Source organism: Panthera pardus, unplaced genomic scaffold (genome assembly GCF_024362965.1).
Source record: "Panthera pardus isolate Hobbes unplaced genomic scaffold, ASM2436296v1 HiC_scaffold_13, whole genome shotgun sequence".
Classification (NCBI taxonomy): Eukaryota; Metazoa; Chordata; class Mammalia; order Carnivora; family Felidae; genus Panthera; species Panthera pardus.
This window is the reverse complement of record NW_026526688.1, coordinates 131,694,547-131,711,799: the sequence shown is the minus strand read 5'-3', so window position 1 is coordinate 131,711,799 and position 17,253 is coordinate 131,694,547. Positions and strand designations below refer to the sequence as shown.

The 17,253-nt window shown below is 35.2% G+C and overlaps 1 protein-coding gene across 7 annotated transcripts in view; it reads right to left on the bottom strand.

Annotated features, from left to right (window-relative positions):
- Positions 1–17,253, bottom strand: part of FAM13A (family with sequence similarity 13 member A) — a 368,980-nt gene that overhangs the window by 174,582 nt on the left and 177,145 nt on the right. For 6 of the 7 annotated variants that reach the window (XM_019464526.2, XM_053901396.1, XM_019464516.2 and 3 more), the window contains exon 6: positions 12,950–13,027. The exons of the other annotated variant lie outside the window; for it this stretch is intronic. In XM_019464526.2, the coding sequence (XP_019320071.2) occupies positions 12,950–13,027 (78 nt within the window). The remainder of the gene's footprint in view (positions 1–12,949; positions 13,028–17,253) is intronic. 7 annotated transcript variants of the gene reach the window in all.

Below are 17,253 nucleotides of genomic sequence, written 5' to 3'. Positions count from 1 at the left end.
ATGATCTCACGGTCCGTGAGTTCAAGCCCTGCGTCGGGCTCTGTGCTGACAGCTCAGAGCCTGGAGCCTGCTTCAGATTCTGTGTCTCCCTCTCTCTCTGCCCCTCCCCTGCTCACATTCTGTCTCTTTCTCTCTCTCAAAAATAAACAAACATTAAAAAAATTAAATAACTAAAATCTATTCAATAGATCATAGGCAGATTGAATCTTAATATACCGTAACCCTTTAGTCATGTCACTTCTTTTACTCACAAACCTTCACTGCCAATATTTTTAACATAGAATTAATTCACACAGCTACTTATGAAAAACACTAAGGTTGCAATTGGGAGCCAAATGGAAAAGTACATTAAACTGAAAGATAATTTATAAAGGAGAAAACGTAAGTAATATAGAATTCCATTAGAAATAAATAACACGCAATTTAGAACTGGGTCTTATTTTTCTGTACTTGCTCATAGACAAAGATAACACCTAATGGTGGTAAGGATATGTGCAATAGACACTCTCATATTTTCCAGCGGCTGTGTACATTTTTTATAACTCTTTAGTAAAAATTTAACTTAGCAATAGATTTCAAGGGCCATAAAATATTTATACCTTTGAACTAGTGAATCCACTTTTAGCAATCTATCCTGTGGATGAAATTCTAACTAAGAAATAAAGCTCATGCCTAAAAATATTTAACCAAACAGTACTTACAGTACTGAATATATTATAACACTGAAAACATCTGAAATACAAAATACGACAATGGTCATCACTGTTACTATGAGCCCTTGCTAATATAGAAAATGCTTACACCAATAAATTAAGGGAAAATATCTTTCTCAAATATATCACATACATGTAGGAAGAGAGTGCTTTAAGAATCATCTGTAAGATATATAGAGCTATTTATGCCTATAAAGTCGAGGTACAAGAGTCCCTAACAAACAAGCAGATTTTACAGCTGCATGTGATAGTAACAGCATGGGGCAATGAATAAATGTCACCACAACGAGTAAAAAGTCTGACTATCCAGGCCTGACGTTATGAAACTTACATGTAATTTTCCATAGCAATATCCACATTGTAGGTAAGGCATTAGATTCCTAGAATACTCCACTAAAGCCTATTTAGCTTATAATGTTGAAAGTTTGGTAGGCTAGCCTTATCAGCCTGTATTTCAAATGCTTAGTTGACACATGATTTTCAGGATGGCTGATGAGAGTAAGTTGTTTGCAATTGGATTCCTTTACATACAAAACATGTCTAATGTTGGTAATGGAATAACAGCTGTCTTCATGGAGAAAAATACAGTCACTTTAAAATTAATTCAAAGATTTTGCATTTAAGAAAGACTGAGTTATCAGTTAAAAGTAAAATAAGAAAAGAAAACTTTCACTAAGCCCTACATGCTTACTCCATGACCCAGGCTATATATATCACTTACTAACATATATTATCATTAATTCTCACAACTACTCTGCAAAGGAGGTAGTATAACATAATGTAGCATATAGAACTAAACAACAGGAGGCAATAAAAGGGTAAAGAATTTGAGCTTCAGAAGCAAATATCACCCTGGCACTTATCTATGTAGGGAAAGTTAACTAGCCTCTATAAGCCTCTATCTTCTCATCTATAAAGAAGGAAGGAAGGGGCACCTGGATGGCACAGTCGGTTAAATGTCTGACTCTTGATTTCTGTTCAGGTGATAATCTCATGGTTTGTGAGATCAAGCCCCGTGATGGGCTCTGCACTGACAATGTGGAGCCCGCTTGGGATTCTCTCACTCCCTCTCTCTCTGCTCCTCCCCTGCTCGCTCTCTCTCTCTCTCTCTCTCTCTCAAAATAAGTAAATAAAATTAAAAAAAAAAAGTTAGGAGGAAGGGAAATGCAGTAGACTTACTGCTATTTACCCAGTATTAGTAAAGTTCCCTCCAGACACATGCTAGGGTTGTATTTCCTGTCCCCACTGTGACTGGGTTGGGTAATGTGATTAGTTCTGAGCAATGAGTTATGAATAAAAGTGACAGAATTACTTCTGGGCCAGAGCTTTTGATTGTCAGCACAAGATTCTACAGGACTCTTTCTTTTTCCTCTAGCACAGTAACTGGCCACATTTGAGATGGGCTGCTCTGTCAGTACACGTCTCTCGGTGACCAGCTGAAGCAGAGCCCCCTTGTCACTGAAGTATAACCAAGGCTACATGGATGGATAAAGTTCATTTCTATCCTACAGTACTGTGATGATTTAATGAAGTAATATTAGAAGTATTTCCACAGTGTCTAGAATAGAGTAAGTACTCAGTGTCATCATTATTAGATGTTACTATTCTTATAAATTAGAGTACTGAGATCATAAAGTATCCTACAATGTACCTCAGGATACACTACTATTAAATGACAGAGTTGCTTCTGTAAAGCTATAAAGCCGGAAATCTTTTCATTAAAGTCACCTTCTTCTTTTATCTGATGTAGCAAAAAACTAAAAGGCCTCTTAGTAACTATCTCTTTGTTCATATACGTGTTTTTGTTGTTGTTTCAAAACCTTATCTCTCTTGCAGAAAAACAGATTTTCTTTTATTCTCTAAGTTTGTTTTCTGTTATTTGCTGTTTATTTCATTTAATAAATTTTATCAAATAGCATGGCAACTGTTACGTAAGATTTAATCATCAAACATCTCTAAGGTTTGGCTACAACCCATCTTTCAGAATTTATCTTTTATTGCTTCCCTTTATAAACCTTCTGTCCATGCTAGTTTGGCCTATAAATCGTACAGAACATACAACACTCATTTTCTCCTTCGAGTCTTTGTTTATGCCACTGCAACTGAAATCCTTCCTTTGTCCAGTTTTCCAATTCTTCTTTTTAAAAATTTAAGTTCTCTTTCTTCCACAAAGTCAGCTCTAATCAATTTCATAGCACATATGGTCTATTTTACTTATTTAAAACATAATTTCATAGGATTTTATAAGATAGCTCTGTATTGCAGGGGCATATTCTCAGAATCCCTTGTCAGGAGGGTTCTGGTTAATTTCTTCCAATGGGGAATTCTCCTGAGATCTAGAAGGCAGAGGAAAGGACGACCTACTTTGGGTATAATAACTGGCTCACAGAACTGCCTGAAAGCAAGTAAATTAGAATCACTTACACTGTCACATTTTTGAGGGAATTTACTGTCGATCCCTTCAAACCACATCTAACAAACCGAGAAACCATCACCACTGTCATGAAAAACCATTAGCCCAGACTTAAAAAAAAGCCTCTGCTGTTCAAGAGTTAAACAATCCCTGAGTCACCAAACTTCTTCCAACAGGCAGCAAGCTGTAGTTTAATAAAGACACACTCACTATAAGAGCAATAATGAGCAAGAGGGGATTCTAAAAGGTAAAGGCAGCAGCCAGGGAGAAAATAGACAATGGAATCCTTGCAGAAAACAGAATCTAGGCCTAATCAAATCACCTCCACTTCTTCCTGTGCACCTGTCTGTAAGTGTGTGCATTCGTGTGTGAATGGGATTGTTTAGTCCCATTTGTATACGGGTATATGTGTGTGTGTGTGTGTGTGTGTGTGTGTGTGTGTGTGTGTGTAGGCAGGGACACCCTGTCTTATTACTGCGTAGATTCTCCAATCAAGAGGAAGCATGTCTGGCCCCGACAGAGTACTAACACATCACCAAGAAATTCTGGAGCTTGAGCTGATTGTAATGACTGGTTGGTTTTTTGGATTTTCATCGTCACAGAAGGATTGAGTGTGTTTTCTGCACAGTAAGAGAAATGGAAAAATATATTTGGCAAACAGAAGGGTAGGCTGGGGCAACAAGTTTTCCCCAACTCCTACTTCACTTTCCTTTTCCTAGGCACACCAGAAAATTACATTTCCCAGATTCCCATGGATGTTACTGAGTTTTGAAATGTGAGTAGAAGGGACAGGTGTTGTTTCTGTGCTGAGGCAGTTAAGTGCCTGTGAACTTTGCACATACTCCTTTGTTCAGTCCTGATATTAGAAGCAAACACTTTTTAGATGACATAGTTGAAGGATGGAAGCAGCCTGTGATCTGAATCACTGTTTTGAGGCTCACTGCTTATGAATCTCTCCCTCCTTCCATCAGAAAATGACTAGAGTGGGAAATAAACTTTTTAAAACAAATCCAATTGTATTATAGGGATTTTTGTTATAGCAGTTAGCATTAATAACTTTGATTAGACTTTGGTCATATTTGTAGAACAGGGCAAACCAGGGAAAATGGGAACAAAAAGGCCAGTGAGATCTTTAGGATTAGTGAAAAATCAAAGAAACCAGGCTAAGATTTGATAGTTTGCAAAATAGGATGGTGAATCCAAAGGTTGACCTGAGATCCAAAAATCAGTCTAGCACATGTAATGTTTTGTATGCATGTCTGGTATCCAATCTAGTTCCTTGAGGAAGAAGACAATGGCTTTTCAAATTTACATCCCTAACACCTGGCACAGGATATATTGATGAAATATCCAACACTTCAAGGTGTTTATCAAAGCAGGGCAGTTTGTAAGAGGAGATGTTTCAGGCTTGGGAAGGTCAGGGATCAGGTGTGGAAACCCAGTCTTAGCAAATTGGGTACTCGGGACTATGAGACCAGACTGGCTATGTACTGGATTCCATGAGAGTGCCTAATCTAGAGATACTCTCATAAGGTTCTTCTGTTCCTTGGCCTATGGTTACAATTGCTTACAGCAACTGGAAAGAAAGACAGGGGTTAAGTGAGCCAAATTATTAGATTGAGAGATAAGGTAGGTACATCCAGATACATCAAAATTTGAATTTTTATTTAAGGTAAATACTCAACCCTGTATTATATTTTTACTTGATAGTTTGTGTATATTATAAAACACAAGAAATTTGTGTATAAAACACAAGAAAATACTAGCCAAATAATTGAATCTACCGGTCATTAATTCTAAAGAGATTCCAAGAATTCTTCAAATGGTTCAGTGGTAACTTAGGAAACCAAATAAAGAATATGCTTATAATAAATAACAGATTTAATCATAGATATAACTCTAATGATAAATTAACAAAATGATTTGTAAAAATCTTATGCTACTGGGTTGCCTGGCTGGCTCAGTTGGTAGAGCATACAACTCTTGATCACCCGGTTTCGAGCTGTAGCCCCATGTTGGGTGTAGAGATTACAAATAAATAAATAAATAAATAAATAAATAAATAAATAAATAAATAAATAAATATCTCATGCTACTAAGCACTGAAGAGATAGCTTTGAAAAGTGATTTCCTAAGATAATGAAAGAGGCAAAAAAGAAACAGAAAATGTTATCATCCAGCACCCATAGAGGAGATGGCAAGATATAAAGCATTTTCTATCTAGTAAAATAAACATATATTCATATATAAAAACATATGGGGGCAGAAAAAGCAGATGGAAAATTATTTTAAGAAAAGTTCAAGAGAGATAAATCAGGAAAAAATACAGTTAAAAGCCAAAAGTCTTAAATTCCAGATATAATTATGTGTTTAATGGTTATTGAACCTCTTCCAAATGAAAAATGTACTAAATTTGACTAAATTCTCACAAAAGCAAATTTCCCATAACCACACACACACGCATACACACTCACTGCTTTCATACAGAATAAGATAAAAAAATTGATTAATTCATTTGTTCATTCTCAAGTATTTATCAATGGATCACTATGTGTCTGACATTGGGAAAATATTACCAAAAATCAAACGAAAACAAAACACACAAAAAAAATAAGGAAAGAAGGAATGAAATGACATGATCCCAGAAAGAGTTCTCTAATATAATAATGGACACTCAAGACATCAAAAAAAGCTTTTAGTAAACAGAACAAATACACTCAAAAGAATTGATCATCAAGCTTCAGTATCAAACCATACAGAAAACATATTTATAATACATGCCTATTGGGGGAAAAGCTGTCTGACATTAGGAAAAAAAATCTACCATACAAATAATAGATACAAAGAAGACAGGGAGGAATAATGAGATCAATGAAATGGAAAATGAAGATACAACAGAGAATCAACAAAACTAAAATCTGGTTCTTTGCAAAGACTAATAAAGTTTCTGGCAAGCCTAATCAAAAGCAAACAAGAAAAAAGTTCCCAAAAGATAATATTAGAAATGAAAAAAAAGTTTAAAGATTTAATAAAGATTTAAAAAGAAGAGGAAACACTGAAATATTTGATGCTGATAAATTTAGTTAAAATAGTTTATATTCTAGAAAATGTAACATCAAAACTAATTCAGAAAAGATAGAGGGGCACCTGGCTCAGTTGGTTAATCGTCCAATTTTAGCTCAGGTCATGGTCTCAGGGCTAGTGAATTGGAGCCACATATGGGGCTCTCTGCTGTCAGTGTAGAGCTGGCTTTGCATCCTCTGTGTCCCTCTCTCTCTGCCCCTCCCCCACTAGCGTGTGCATGCCCTCTTTCTCTCAAAAATAAGCATAAAAAATAAGAAAAGAGAAAACATGAATAGGACTATAAGCATTAAAGATATTGAATCAGTAGTTAAAAATCAACTCACCAAAACAAATTTTAAAAACAAACAAAATAAAAAACAAATAAACCAATAAATAAACCTCACCGGGCCCAGACAGTTTTATATGTACAAGATTGAAGGAATTTGATCATGGTGATCTTAAACTATCTCGGAGATTAGAAAAGACTCTCCTTATCTCATTTTGTTAGGACAGTATAACTTTTACACCAAAAGCAGGTAAAGTGAAACATTTAATTTCTTTTTTTAGTGTTTATTTATTCTTGAGAGAAAGAGAGAGCACAAGCGGGGCAAGGGGCAGAGAAAGAGGGAGACACAGAATCCAAAGCAGGCTCCAGGCTCTCAGCTGTCAGCACAGAGCCTGACCCAGGGCTTGAACTCATAAACCATGAGATCATGACCTGAGCCGAAGTTGGATGCTTAACTGACTGAACCACCCAGGCACCTCATGTAAAACATTTATAAACATAGATGCAAAAATACTAAACAAAATATCAGCTATTCAAAACTTGCAAGGTATTTAAAAATATGTATCAAGATCAGCTTCAGAACTACTATGCTCCAGTGATACATTAGTTTAAGCTTAGATAAATTATCAGTATAACTTCCCACAAGAAAAGAATAAGTGAGAAAAACCATGTAATTATCTTCACAGACACAAAAGGAAACATTTGCTAAAATTTAACTTTCACACAAGATAAATATTCGAAACAAATCATAAATACAAGGGAACCTCCTTAAGGTTATAGGGTTATACCTACAGCAAATAGGTATACCTATTTGTAAGGTTATACCTACAGCAAATATTGTAAACCTAATAAGTGTATGTGTGAAGAAAAACATATATGGAAACATACTAACACTAACTACCATCATATGGAACAAAAGCAATGAAATAATGAGTTCATTTTGAAGTCTTTACTGAAGGAAAGCTATGTGCCTGGCATTGTGAAAAAATCACACACAAAAAAAGTAAGAAAACGAAACATGCCGTGATAATACCAAAAAGTCAAATGTAGAAACTGTCCATAAAATCAGGAAGGAACTCAAAAAGGTACGCTATCACCATTTCTATTTAGCCTTTACAGTATATAAAAAAAAGATTAAATGATGAAAGGCATGAAAAAAAATCAACAGAACTCATCATTTTCAGATGATATGACTGTCTACAAAGGAAATCAAACAGAAGTGATCAACAAAATATTAGAACTAATGAGAATTTGGCAAGGCCTCTAGATGTAAAAGTCAACAATAAAAATTAGTTTTAACACTAATTATCAGCAACAAAGTTGGAAGACATCATGCATCATGAATATTTCATTTATAGTATCTACAAAACGTGGGATACCTAGGACAGTTAAGAAGAAAATTATATTTCTTAAATCAAAAGACATTAAAGAGGTCATGAGCAAATAGAGTTCTATGATGGTCATGAATGGAATACTAATTTTCATGAAATGAATCTATCAATTCAGTTTAAATTCTAACTAAAGTTTCTCATGAAATTTGACAATATTCAATCGCAAAAGCAATGGACCAAGAATGGCCAAAATAATTTTCAAGAAGGGAAGAAAAACTGAAGAAACTGGTTTTACCAGATATCACTAATTAGGACATTCCAATAACATGAGATAAACAAATGGATAAAGCAACCAATAACAAAGCCCAAAACATACAAAACATGTGACATATAATAGAAAGGACATTTCAAACAGTGGGGAAAAGATGAACTATTGAACAGACATGCTACATTGATTGATTTTTATATATAAAATTAGATTCCTACTTTATGCTTACAAAGAATTCAACTTCAGATGGATTAAGACTAACATATATGCAAAGCAAAATTTAAAATTTTTTGAAAACTATAAAGTTGGTTTTCTTAATGACCTCAAGGTATGTGAGGATTTCTCAAACAAGATATAAAGAACACAAAAACTAAAAACTAATAAATTTGACTACATTAAAATAAAAACCTCTTATACATTAAAAGGCACTACATTCAATATAAAAAGAAAACTAAAAAATTGGGAAAAAGTATCTGAGACATATGTAACTGAACTAACAAATTCATAGAGATTATTAAGAAAAAAGCAAACAGGGGCACCTGGGTGGCTCAGTTGGTTAAGTATCTGACTTTCACTCAGGTAATGATCTCACGGTTTGTAGGTTTGAGCCCTGCGTGGTGCTCTGTGCTGACAGCTCAGAGCCTGGAGCCTGCTTCAGATTCTGTTTCCCCCTCTCTCTGCACCTCTCCCACTCACACTCTGTTTTTCTCTCTCTCAAAAATAAATAAGCATTAAAAAAAATAAAGCAAACAACCCAATAATAAAATTGGCAATGACAGGAAAAAGTAGTACTCAGATTAATTATCAGAGATATGTCCAAGCTTAATAAGCACATGAAAAGCTGCCCATATAAATTAATCAGGATAGACTACATTATAGTGAAGGTACAAATTAACCCAGAAGTCTCAGTGGCTTAACAAAACAGGTTTACTTCTCAGTAATGACACAAATCCAGTGTGGTTTCACAGGGGGCCTCTGCTCCAAAAAAAGCCACTAAGGGACCCATGCTCCACTGTCTAGTTGCTACACTGTAAGAAAGGGCTAGAGAGTCATGCACAATTTTTCAATTCTCTGCCCTCAAAGCCACACTTGTCACTTCTGCTCACAGCCTACTGGCCAGAAGCAGCTGGCTGGCCCCAGCTAACTGCAACCGGGCTGGGAAACATTGGGGAAATGCATGGGTATTCAGTGAATAATAAATGTCTCTGCAACAACTAGAAATTAGAAAAATCCAAATTAAGGCAATAGCAAGACGCATCTCACACTCATTAGACTGGGGAAACAACAACTCTGATATTACCAAGGACTGGTGAGGATGTAAAAAATGGAAACAATCATCTGCAGCTGTTGAGGATATAAATTGGTACAACATGTTAAGAAAATTATTTGTAAATTTGGGACAAATTAGCGATGTACATACTTATGACTCTACTTCCCACATGTGCATAAAAGGTGTTGTGAAAATAATTTACTCAAAAATGTTTTAATAGCAAAATAGTGGAAGTAATCTAAATATTGGAGATAACCTAAATATTGGAAAAAACCCAGAATGATACCTAAATAAACTGTCATATATTCTTACCCAAAGTGAGTACTGATAGAGAATACTGAACAGAAAAAAAAAAAAAGAACTATATTAAGTAGTTAATATAGTATCTGGCACTTGATCAACGTTAGCTCTAATTACCACCACCACCACCACTACTTTTATTAAAAGCAGCAGCATGCAAACTAGCCTTAAACATGGAAATGCATAGTATAAATAATGTCAACTGGAAAAAGTAGAATGCTAATTAGAATGTACACATTAATTAAAGCAATATAAAATGTATGCATGTCCATTAATATTTCTAAGATACTCTAGAAGCTTGGTAAAATTTAATGCTTATTAAATTACTCTATTAATTTGCTTACTGAAAATTAAATTATACTGCCACTAAATTTATCAAAACCTTCCATTTTTAAAATTTCTAGTTTACTAATAGGCATAGGAATTTTTAAAAACATTTAAGAAAACAGGGTTGTGACAACTATTGTCATCATTGAAGAAAATCTCCTTCATAAATAATTCATGGTCCTTGAAACCATTAACATTTGAAAGAAAAATAATTTAACAGTTGCTTCTATTACAAAAATAGAAGCAGTGTATTTGATAACTGCATTATCTTTATTACACCTTTTATAGTTAATATGACTTTGTATACTAAAGGAAACCTCTATAAAAGCATTAAGAGAATCCAATAACTAACTAAAACTATTATGTGCTTATAATTTAAATTTCATCAGCACAGTTTTATCTGGTGATAAAAGGAAGGCAATATATTATCTTTTATTTTATACCTTTATCCTAGCATTGGGTGGATCTGGTATTCATTCTTATACCATGACCTGACCTTGAATTTTTTGCTGAAGCCAAGAACACAGCAATGATAGTGGGAAGTCCAGAGCATAACCCAAAGGAAAGGAGAAGAAAAATAATTTTCTACCCTCAATTCACTGGATGCTATTCAGGGTTTATACTGTGGCCAATGAATATAAGCATGAGGCTTATTTAGAGACTGAGTACCTGTGTTTGGTAGAAAAAGACCATCTTCTCTAATCCTATTAGGTAACAAGGAGTTGTCTCTATGTTCAATACCTCTTTATAGATCTATTTGATATTGTCTTCTTTATCATCTATTCTGATTATTTGTTTACATATGTACTCTACACAGTATTGGGCATGAAATGGTTATATGAATATGTCCTTGAGTTACCAGGGCTGGTGATTGTTGCTCATTCAGGAAGTGTCATGGCACTGTGTAATGGAGATACTTTTTTTTCAGCTTGGACTCAAATCAAGAAGTGGCTTTCCTACCTAAGGAAGAGAAATATAATCCTTCCTATTGCCTAGGAACAGAGACAGCAACTGTCAGAGGGAACACAGATGGGGACAGATGGCTTAGACTAGAGAGATCTCCAGAGTCGATGGACATATGCCATTTCTGGATTACCATGTTATATCTCTAGCCATATAGGGAGCAGAAATACTTAGCTGTCCAAGGCAAATACAGCTGTAACTGGAGATATCTGAGAAATACAGCTATGGAGGCCAAATGGAGTAACATTAATACCAAGGATACACATCATTCTCTTAGCTCACTATGTCACTCTAGAAAGGACACACCAACCATATTTTGAAGGTGTTCTCAGCTTTAGCTTTCAAATATCAACTGGAGGAAAAAAGATCTTAAGATAAAATCCTGGTGAAAGGGTTAGTTCCTTGTAATCTCTTATAGCTCACATGCTCTGCATCATTTCTGGGATTTGAAATTACAAGGATTTTAATCACTCATAAACTAAGCAGAGCTTAGTTTGCTCATGTAAACGTAAACTTGCTCATGAAAGGCCACAGAGAAGCTTAAGTTAAAAACCAAGGCTTAACTAATGAAGTAATTTCTCTATTGAATTAGTTTATTCATGAACTGTACAGCAAGACTGGTAGATAATAAATGTACATTAATTACCGATTTTGTATACAGCTGAAACATTCCAAATAGGATTATTTTCATAAGAATGATACAATCCCTTCAACTTTTATGACAAGTTTTGAGATGATCTTCATTTAGGAGGTGATTCATTTAGGGTCTTTTCACATAAAGGTAGTTATACCAATATAGGAGTTAATAAGCAAATGGTACCTAATGATTTTCCTCAAATCATGCATTTTTTCAAGGCATTTGTTTATGAGTTTATTTTTTACACTGAATTTTTATTAATTCACAATAAATAAAATTTCTATAATACATTGGAATTAATTATACATAAGTTTGTAGACACAGATATTTCAGTGAAAAAAAAAACCCCAAAAATAGTTGGTAGCTGAAAAGGAAAGCATGCTGGATAGTTTCGATAATTTTCCAGAAAAAAATCAAGGTGGAATAGGTTTTATTAAAAAAAAAAAGGTGTTTTTATTTCTTTTAAAAATAAACCACAGACTTACTGTAATTAAGACACTAAGCAATGACTCAATACTTAATTTGCCTTTAAAAATAAAGCCACCATTATTTTTACGGTAACTTGCAGTTAAAAATCAGAGATAAGAATTCTTTTAAATTTTGCTTACAGTGAACTCAAAGTTTGGTGAACACTTTTTTTCTCAGAACTAGGAAAAATAGTAGCTCTATAAATCTCCTGGTGGCCAGTTATGAATGTTCTATATACCTAATAGGAGAAGTTCTACTTAAAAGATTAAAGATTAGGAAAGATACTCTAAAATTAACGCAATCACTTTTCTGGTTGGACAAATAATCAAATAACTTTCCATGACATATTTTGGGTTAAAGGGGTTTTTCTTTTCACTGGCAAAACATGTGAATTTTGGATTTTTCTTACAATAAGGAAAACAAAATTTTACACATTAGATTATTCTGTCATAGGTATGACAGTTCTTATTTCTTCCTGGTTAAAATTTACTTAACTGATCGTGTGTTGTTTTTATAATTACGAAAAGTCAATAAAGTGATTTGTATTTAAAAAAAAAAAGAGAAATTACAGCTAAACATTTCACTTTACCCCTCAAACAACCAAGGAAAGATTACTACATTTGACTATTTCCTATGATTTAGGCTTAAAACAATCCTGATTTAATATAAGTAAAACCATGTACTAAAATATATCACTGTTAAATAATAGGAGTATCTTAAAAATTGGGGGATGAATATCACCTTGGATTAAAGCACTAAATGAAAAGTGCTTTTTACGCAACCAGGACCAAAAATACAAATAAAGAAAAAGGCTGAAGGAAATGCAAGACACAGAGCATGGAATCATGAGGACATGAATAACCCTGCTAAATGTTTCACACGGTAGCCCAAAGGAGCAGACATAACTTACCCTGGTTTTTAGAGATGGTTTTTGCATGTCTAAGTCTTTTGTCAGAAGGATGGGTAAGGGGTTCTTACAACTGGCCTCCTATAAAAAAGTATAAAAGAAGTATTAGGAACCAAAGAACATTACCCTAACTGGAAATTACAAGGTTGTAAAAAGCAATTTTGATGGGAGACAAGGCATTTTTGGCTTGAGCTGCTTATAGCAGAAGCCACAGAGACTGTCTTGAGGAACCAAAACATTTCCTTTCTTATTGTTCATCTACAACAGTGAAGCAAGTAAGATAAGATGGTGATGGAGTAGGTATGGGACACACAGAACACATATTCAGAGATGACCATTAAAAAAGTCTCATCTATGCTATCATGTAATTTACACATCCACAGTCAGTTCCTCTCTTCTTTGGAGAAACAGGGGGTTAATTCTCCAAGATATCAACCACCAAACTTAGGGTTGCCAACTTTCCCTACAACATTTTACAAATGCGTTCTTATTCTGTAAATAAGAATCTTAAATGAATTCCTTCAATTAGTTTAGCAAACCACTATTGAACAGGGATAGTTTCACACCAACATCCTGAGGAAAAATATCTGAGTATTTGTTTCCAAAATTACTAAGCTTCTAAGTCCTCGGTTCACACCAAAATAGTACTTGCAAAACTAGCAGAAATTACAAGGAGGCAGCTCACATAGAATTGGATTTACTATTTATTTCTATGTGACAAACAACAACAGTAATAATCTCATTAAAAAATAAAAAAGGGCCTCACTTCTCAGTAGCCACTAATTTGGATACATTTTTCATAAATGATTTCATTTCCAAATTAAGGTAGAAAAAATATATAAGGTCATAGACAACAATAAAACTAAGGAGAAAATAAGTTCAATTTCTTTCACTTGCACTATAACATCAACCTCTGTATCCCATTCCTTCCCTCATCATGCTCACCATCCACCACTCCATTATTTAAATTATAGGTTTTTCTCTCCAGTTTACTTAAGGATCAGTTAATTATAACCTTTTAAACAATGTTTTAGTCTACATACTTTATAATATTACTAAAATTTGCTGGAATTTTATTCATTTCTAAAGGGAACAGTACATTATTAAGATAAAATGTCTCTAATGAAAATACTACTACTACTTACTACTAATGAATACTTATTGAATCTTAGGATTTGGAAGGCACTGTGCTAATGTCTTTGCATTAATGCCATTTTTGCCCCCAGTAACCCTATTAGGATTATGTACTATTATCATTACTCCCCCTTAAGGGTAACGTAAAATCTTACAGAAGTACTTGCCCAATGTCACATGGGACTCAAAGATGGCTCTATAACTTTATGAACTCTTTATTACCTCTAATATCCAATATACTTGACATCTTAAACCACTAGGTTGTACAACCATAACATTTTAAAGCCAAAGAGTTTTTAAAAATTAGCTATTCTGCCTGCTCATCTTATTTTACAGATGGGGGATTTGAGGACATCTGAGGTGATGTGCCCAAGATTACACAGAGAGTGAGAGAGCTGAGACCCATGCCTGGACCACAGAGTTGTATGTGGCACCTGTTCCAGCTTTGTGCTAGGGAGCAATATTACCAGACTCAGAGGAGATCAAGAGCCTCCTCTAAGCTGGGGGTAGCTGTGGTCCTGCCAACACTCTCAGCTGCCTGTGGCCTCACGTACAGCCCGATGGAAAGGCCCAAGGATACGTTTCTGAACTCTCCAAACAAGCACGCATTCTAGTCCTACCCTTTCCCACAAGTCACAACACCTGCTGGCAGTAAGCTGCTTACTGGAAATAGTGAATGAACCCATTCCCACTTCTGACTCACTGTGAGAGGGATCAACTATATCCAGCATGACATTTAGGAGATCCAAGTGATTAACTGCATAGTCTATTGCGTAATTTGACTACACTTGGATAATATAATTATGCTTAATCTTTATACCCCTTTTAAAACTACTTGTATATAAATGCTAGAATGTCATGCAAGAAAAAAAGGCTGACTCTTAAGGGAAGCTAATAGGAATAGCTGACCTTTGTTTATGACTGTCTGAATGTTTACAAATGCCTACAATTCTTTCTTCCTTATGCACAGGCTAAAAGTGATAGTGTTTCTTTATTCCTCTTATCTCCCCCCACCCTGTCCCTGTGAATTAATGAGTACAAGGTTGATGGTCAGCTTTTCCCTATAAAACTCTGAAAATATTTTCTGTAAACTTTTACCTGAAAATGCCGCTTAATGAATTATGTTTATTTTTTTGTTTTAGAACTTTAAATTCAAACAACAGAGACAAAGTAAAATTTAGTAGTCAGAGAACTGAACTGGAAGTCAAGAGATCTGGCTTCTCATCCTGGTTTCCTAACCAACCGGCTATAGGAACTCAGGCAAGCATTTTAACCTTTTGGACATCCCTTCGTTCGAAGATTTATAAAACAATTGGATTAGGTGAATTCTGAGAAACTTTTCTAGTTTATCAAGATTCTATGATTCTTTCAAGAAGAAGCAATATTTACTGACAAAAAGGTAACCCACCACCTGTCTGGAGTTGCATTCCCAATGTCCCGTGAGATTGCTGCTGAAGCGCTGGTCCCCCCTCCCCCCCATGCAGGGGGCAGTGAGCCGGGGGGCTGCAGAGCCACAGAGGGAACACCTCCCACAGGGCTAATGTTGGATTTCTGGAGAAAAATTAATGAATTCCACTAGTAGCTTAAATAAGTAACTGGAAAGAACTCCATGTATTCTTTTTTTGTTTGTTTTTCCTGTGTATTCTTTTAAGACAGATATGGAGTGAAGTGAGAAATATTTTTAAGATAAAACTTTTTTACAGTTATGCCTTTAAAAAAGCCATTTACACTGGCAGGCATATACCTAAGAGAATTAAAAACAAATGTCCACACAAAAACTTGTAGACCAACACTCATAGCCAGAATTACTTATAAAAACCAAAAAGTGGAAACAACCCAAATCACACGATAAATGGATAAAGAAAATATGGTATATCCACACAATGGAATATCATTCAGCTATAAAGAGGACTGAAGTATGGATACCGGCTAGACACAGATTAACCTTGAAAACATCATGCTAAGAGGCCAAGCATAAAAGGACACATATTGTGTGATTACATATATTTTAAACATCTGGAATAGGCAAATAGTGACAGAGTGTAGATTATGGTTGCTGGGGGCTAGAAGGAGGGAAGTGATTCCTAATGGGACCAGTCTATATGAGTTTCTTTTTAGGGTGTTCAAAATGTTCTAGAGGTGCCTGAGTGGCTCAGTCGGTTGAGTGTCCAACTTCGGCTCAGGTCATGATCTCACGGTTCATGAGTTCGAGCCCCACGTCGGGCTCTGTGCTGACAGCTTGGAGCCTGGAGCCTGCTTTGGATTCTGTGTCTCCCTCTCTCTCCCTGCCCCTCCCCTGCTCATGCTCTCTGTCTCTCAAAAATAAATAAATATTTAAAAAAATGTTCTAGAATTAGGTAATGGTTGCCCAACACTGTGAACATCCTAAAAACCAATAAATTGTATATTTTAATTAATTTTTAAATTTACATCCAAGTTAGTTAGCATATAGTGCAACAATGATTTCAGGAGTAGATTCCTTAATGCCCCTTATCCATTTAGCCCATCTCCCCCCTCCCACAAGTCCTCCAGCAACCCTCTGTTTGTTCTCCATATTTAAGAGTCTCTTATGTTTTGCTCCCCTCCCTGTTCTTATTTTTGCTTCCCTTCCCCTATGTTCATCTGTTTTGTATCTTAAAGTCTTATGATATTTGTCTTTCTCTGACTAATTTTGCTTAGCATAATATCCTCTACTTCCATCCATGTAATTGCAAATGGCAAGATTTCATTCTTTTTGATGGCCAAGAAATACTCCGTTGTATATATACACCACATCTTCTTTACCCATTCATCCATCGATGGACATTTGGGCTCTTTCCATACTTGGGCTATTGTCAACAGTGCTGCTATAAACATTGGGGTGCATGTACCCCTTCGAAACAGCACACCTGTATCCCTTGGATAAACACCTAGTAGTGCAATTGCTTGGTGGTAGGGTAGTTCTACTTTTAATTTTTTGAGGAACCTCCACACTGTTTTCCAGAGTGGCTGCACCAGTTTGCATTCCCACCAGCAGTGCCAAAGAGATACTCTTTTTCTGCACCCTCCCCAACATCTGTTGTTACCTGAGTTGTTAATGTAACAAATTGTATATTTTAAATGGGTCAGTTACAGCATGTGAGTAATACCTAAATTTTTTGAAAAGTCATTTAAAGCAAGTCCCCAAACACCCA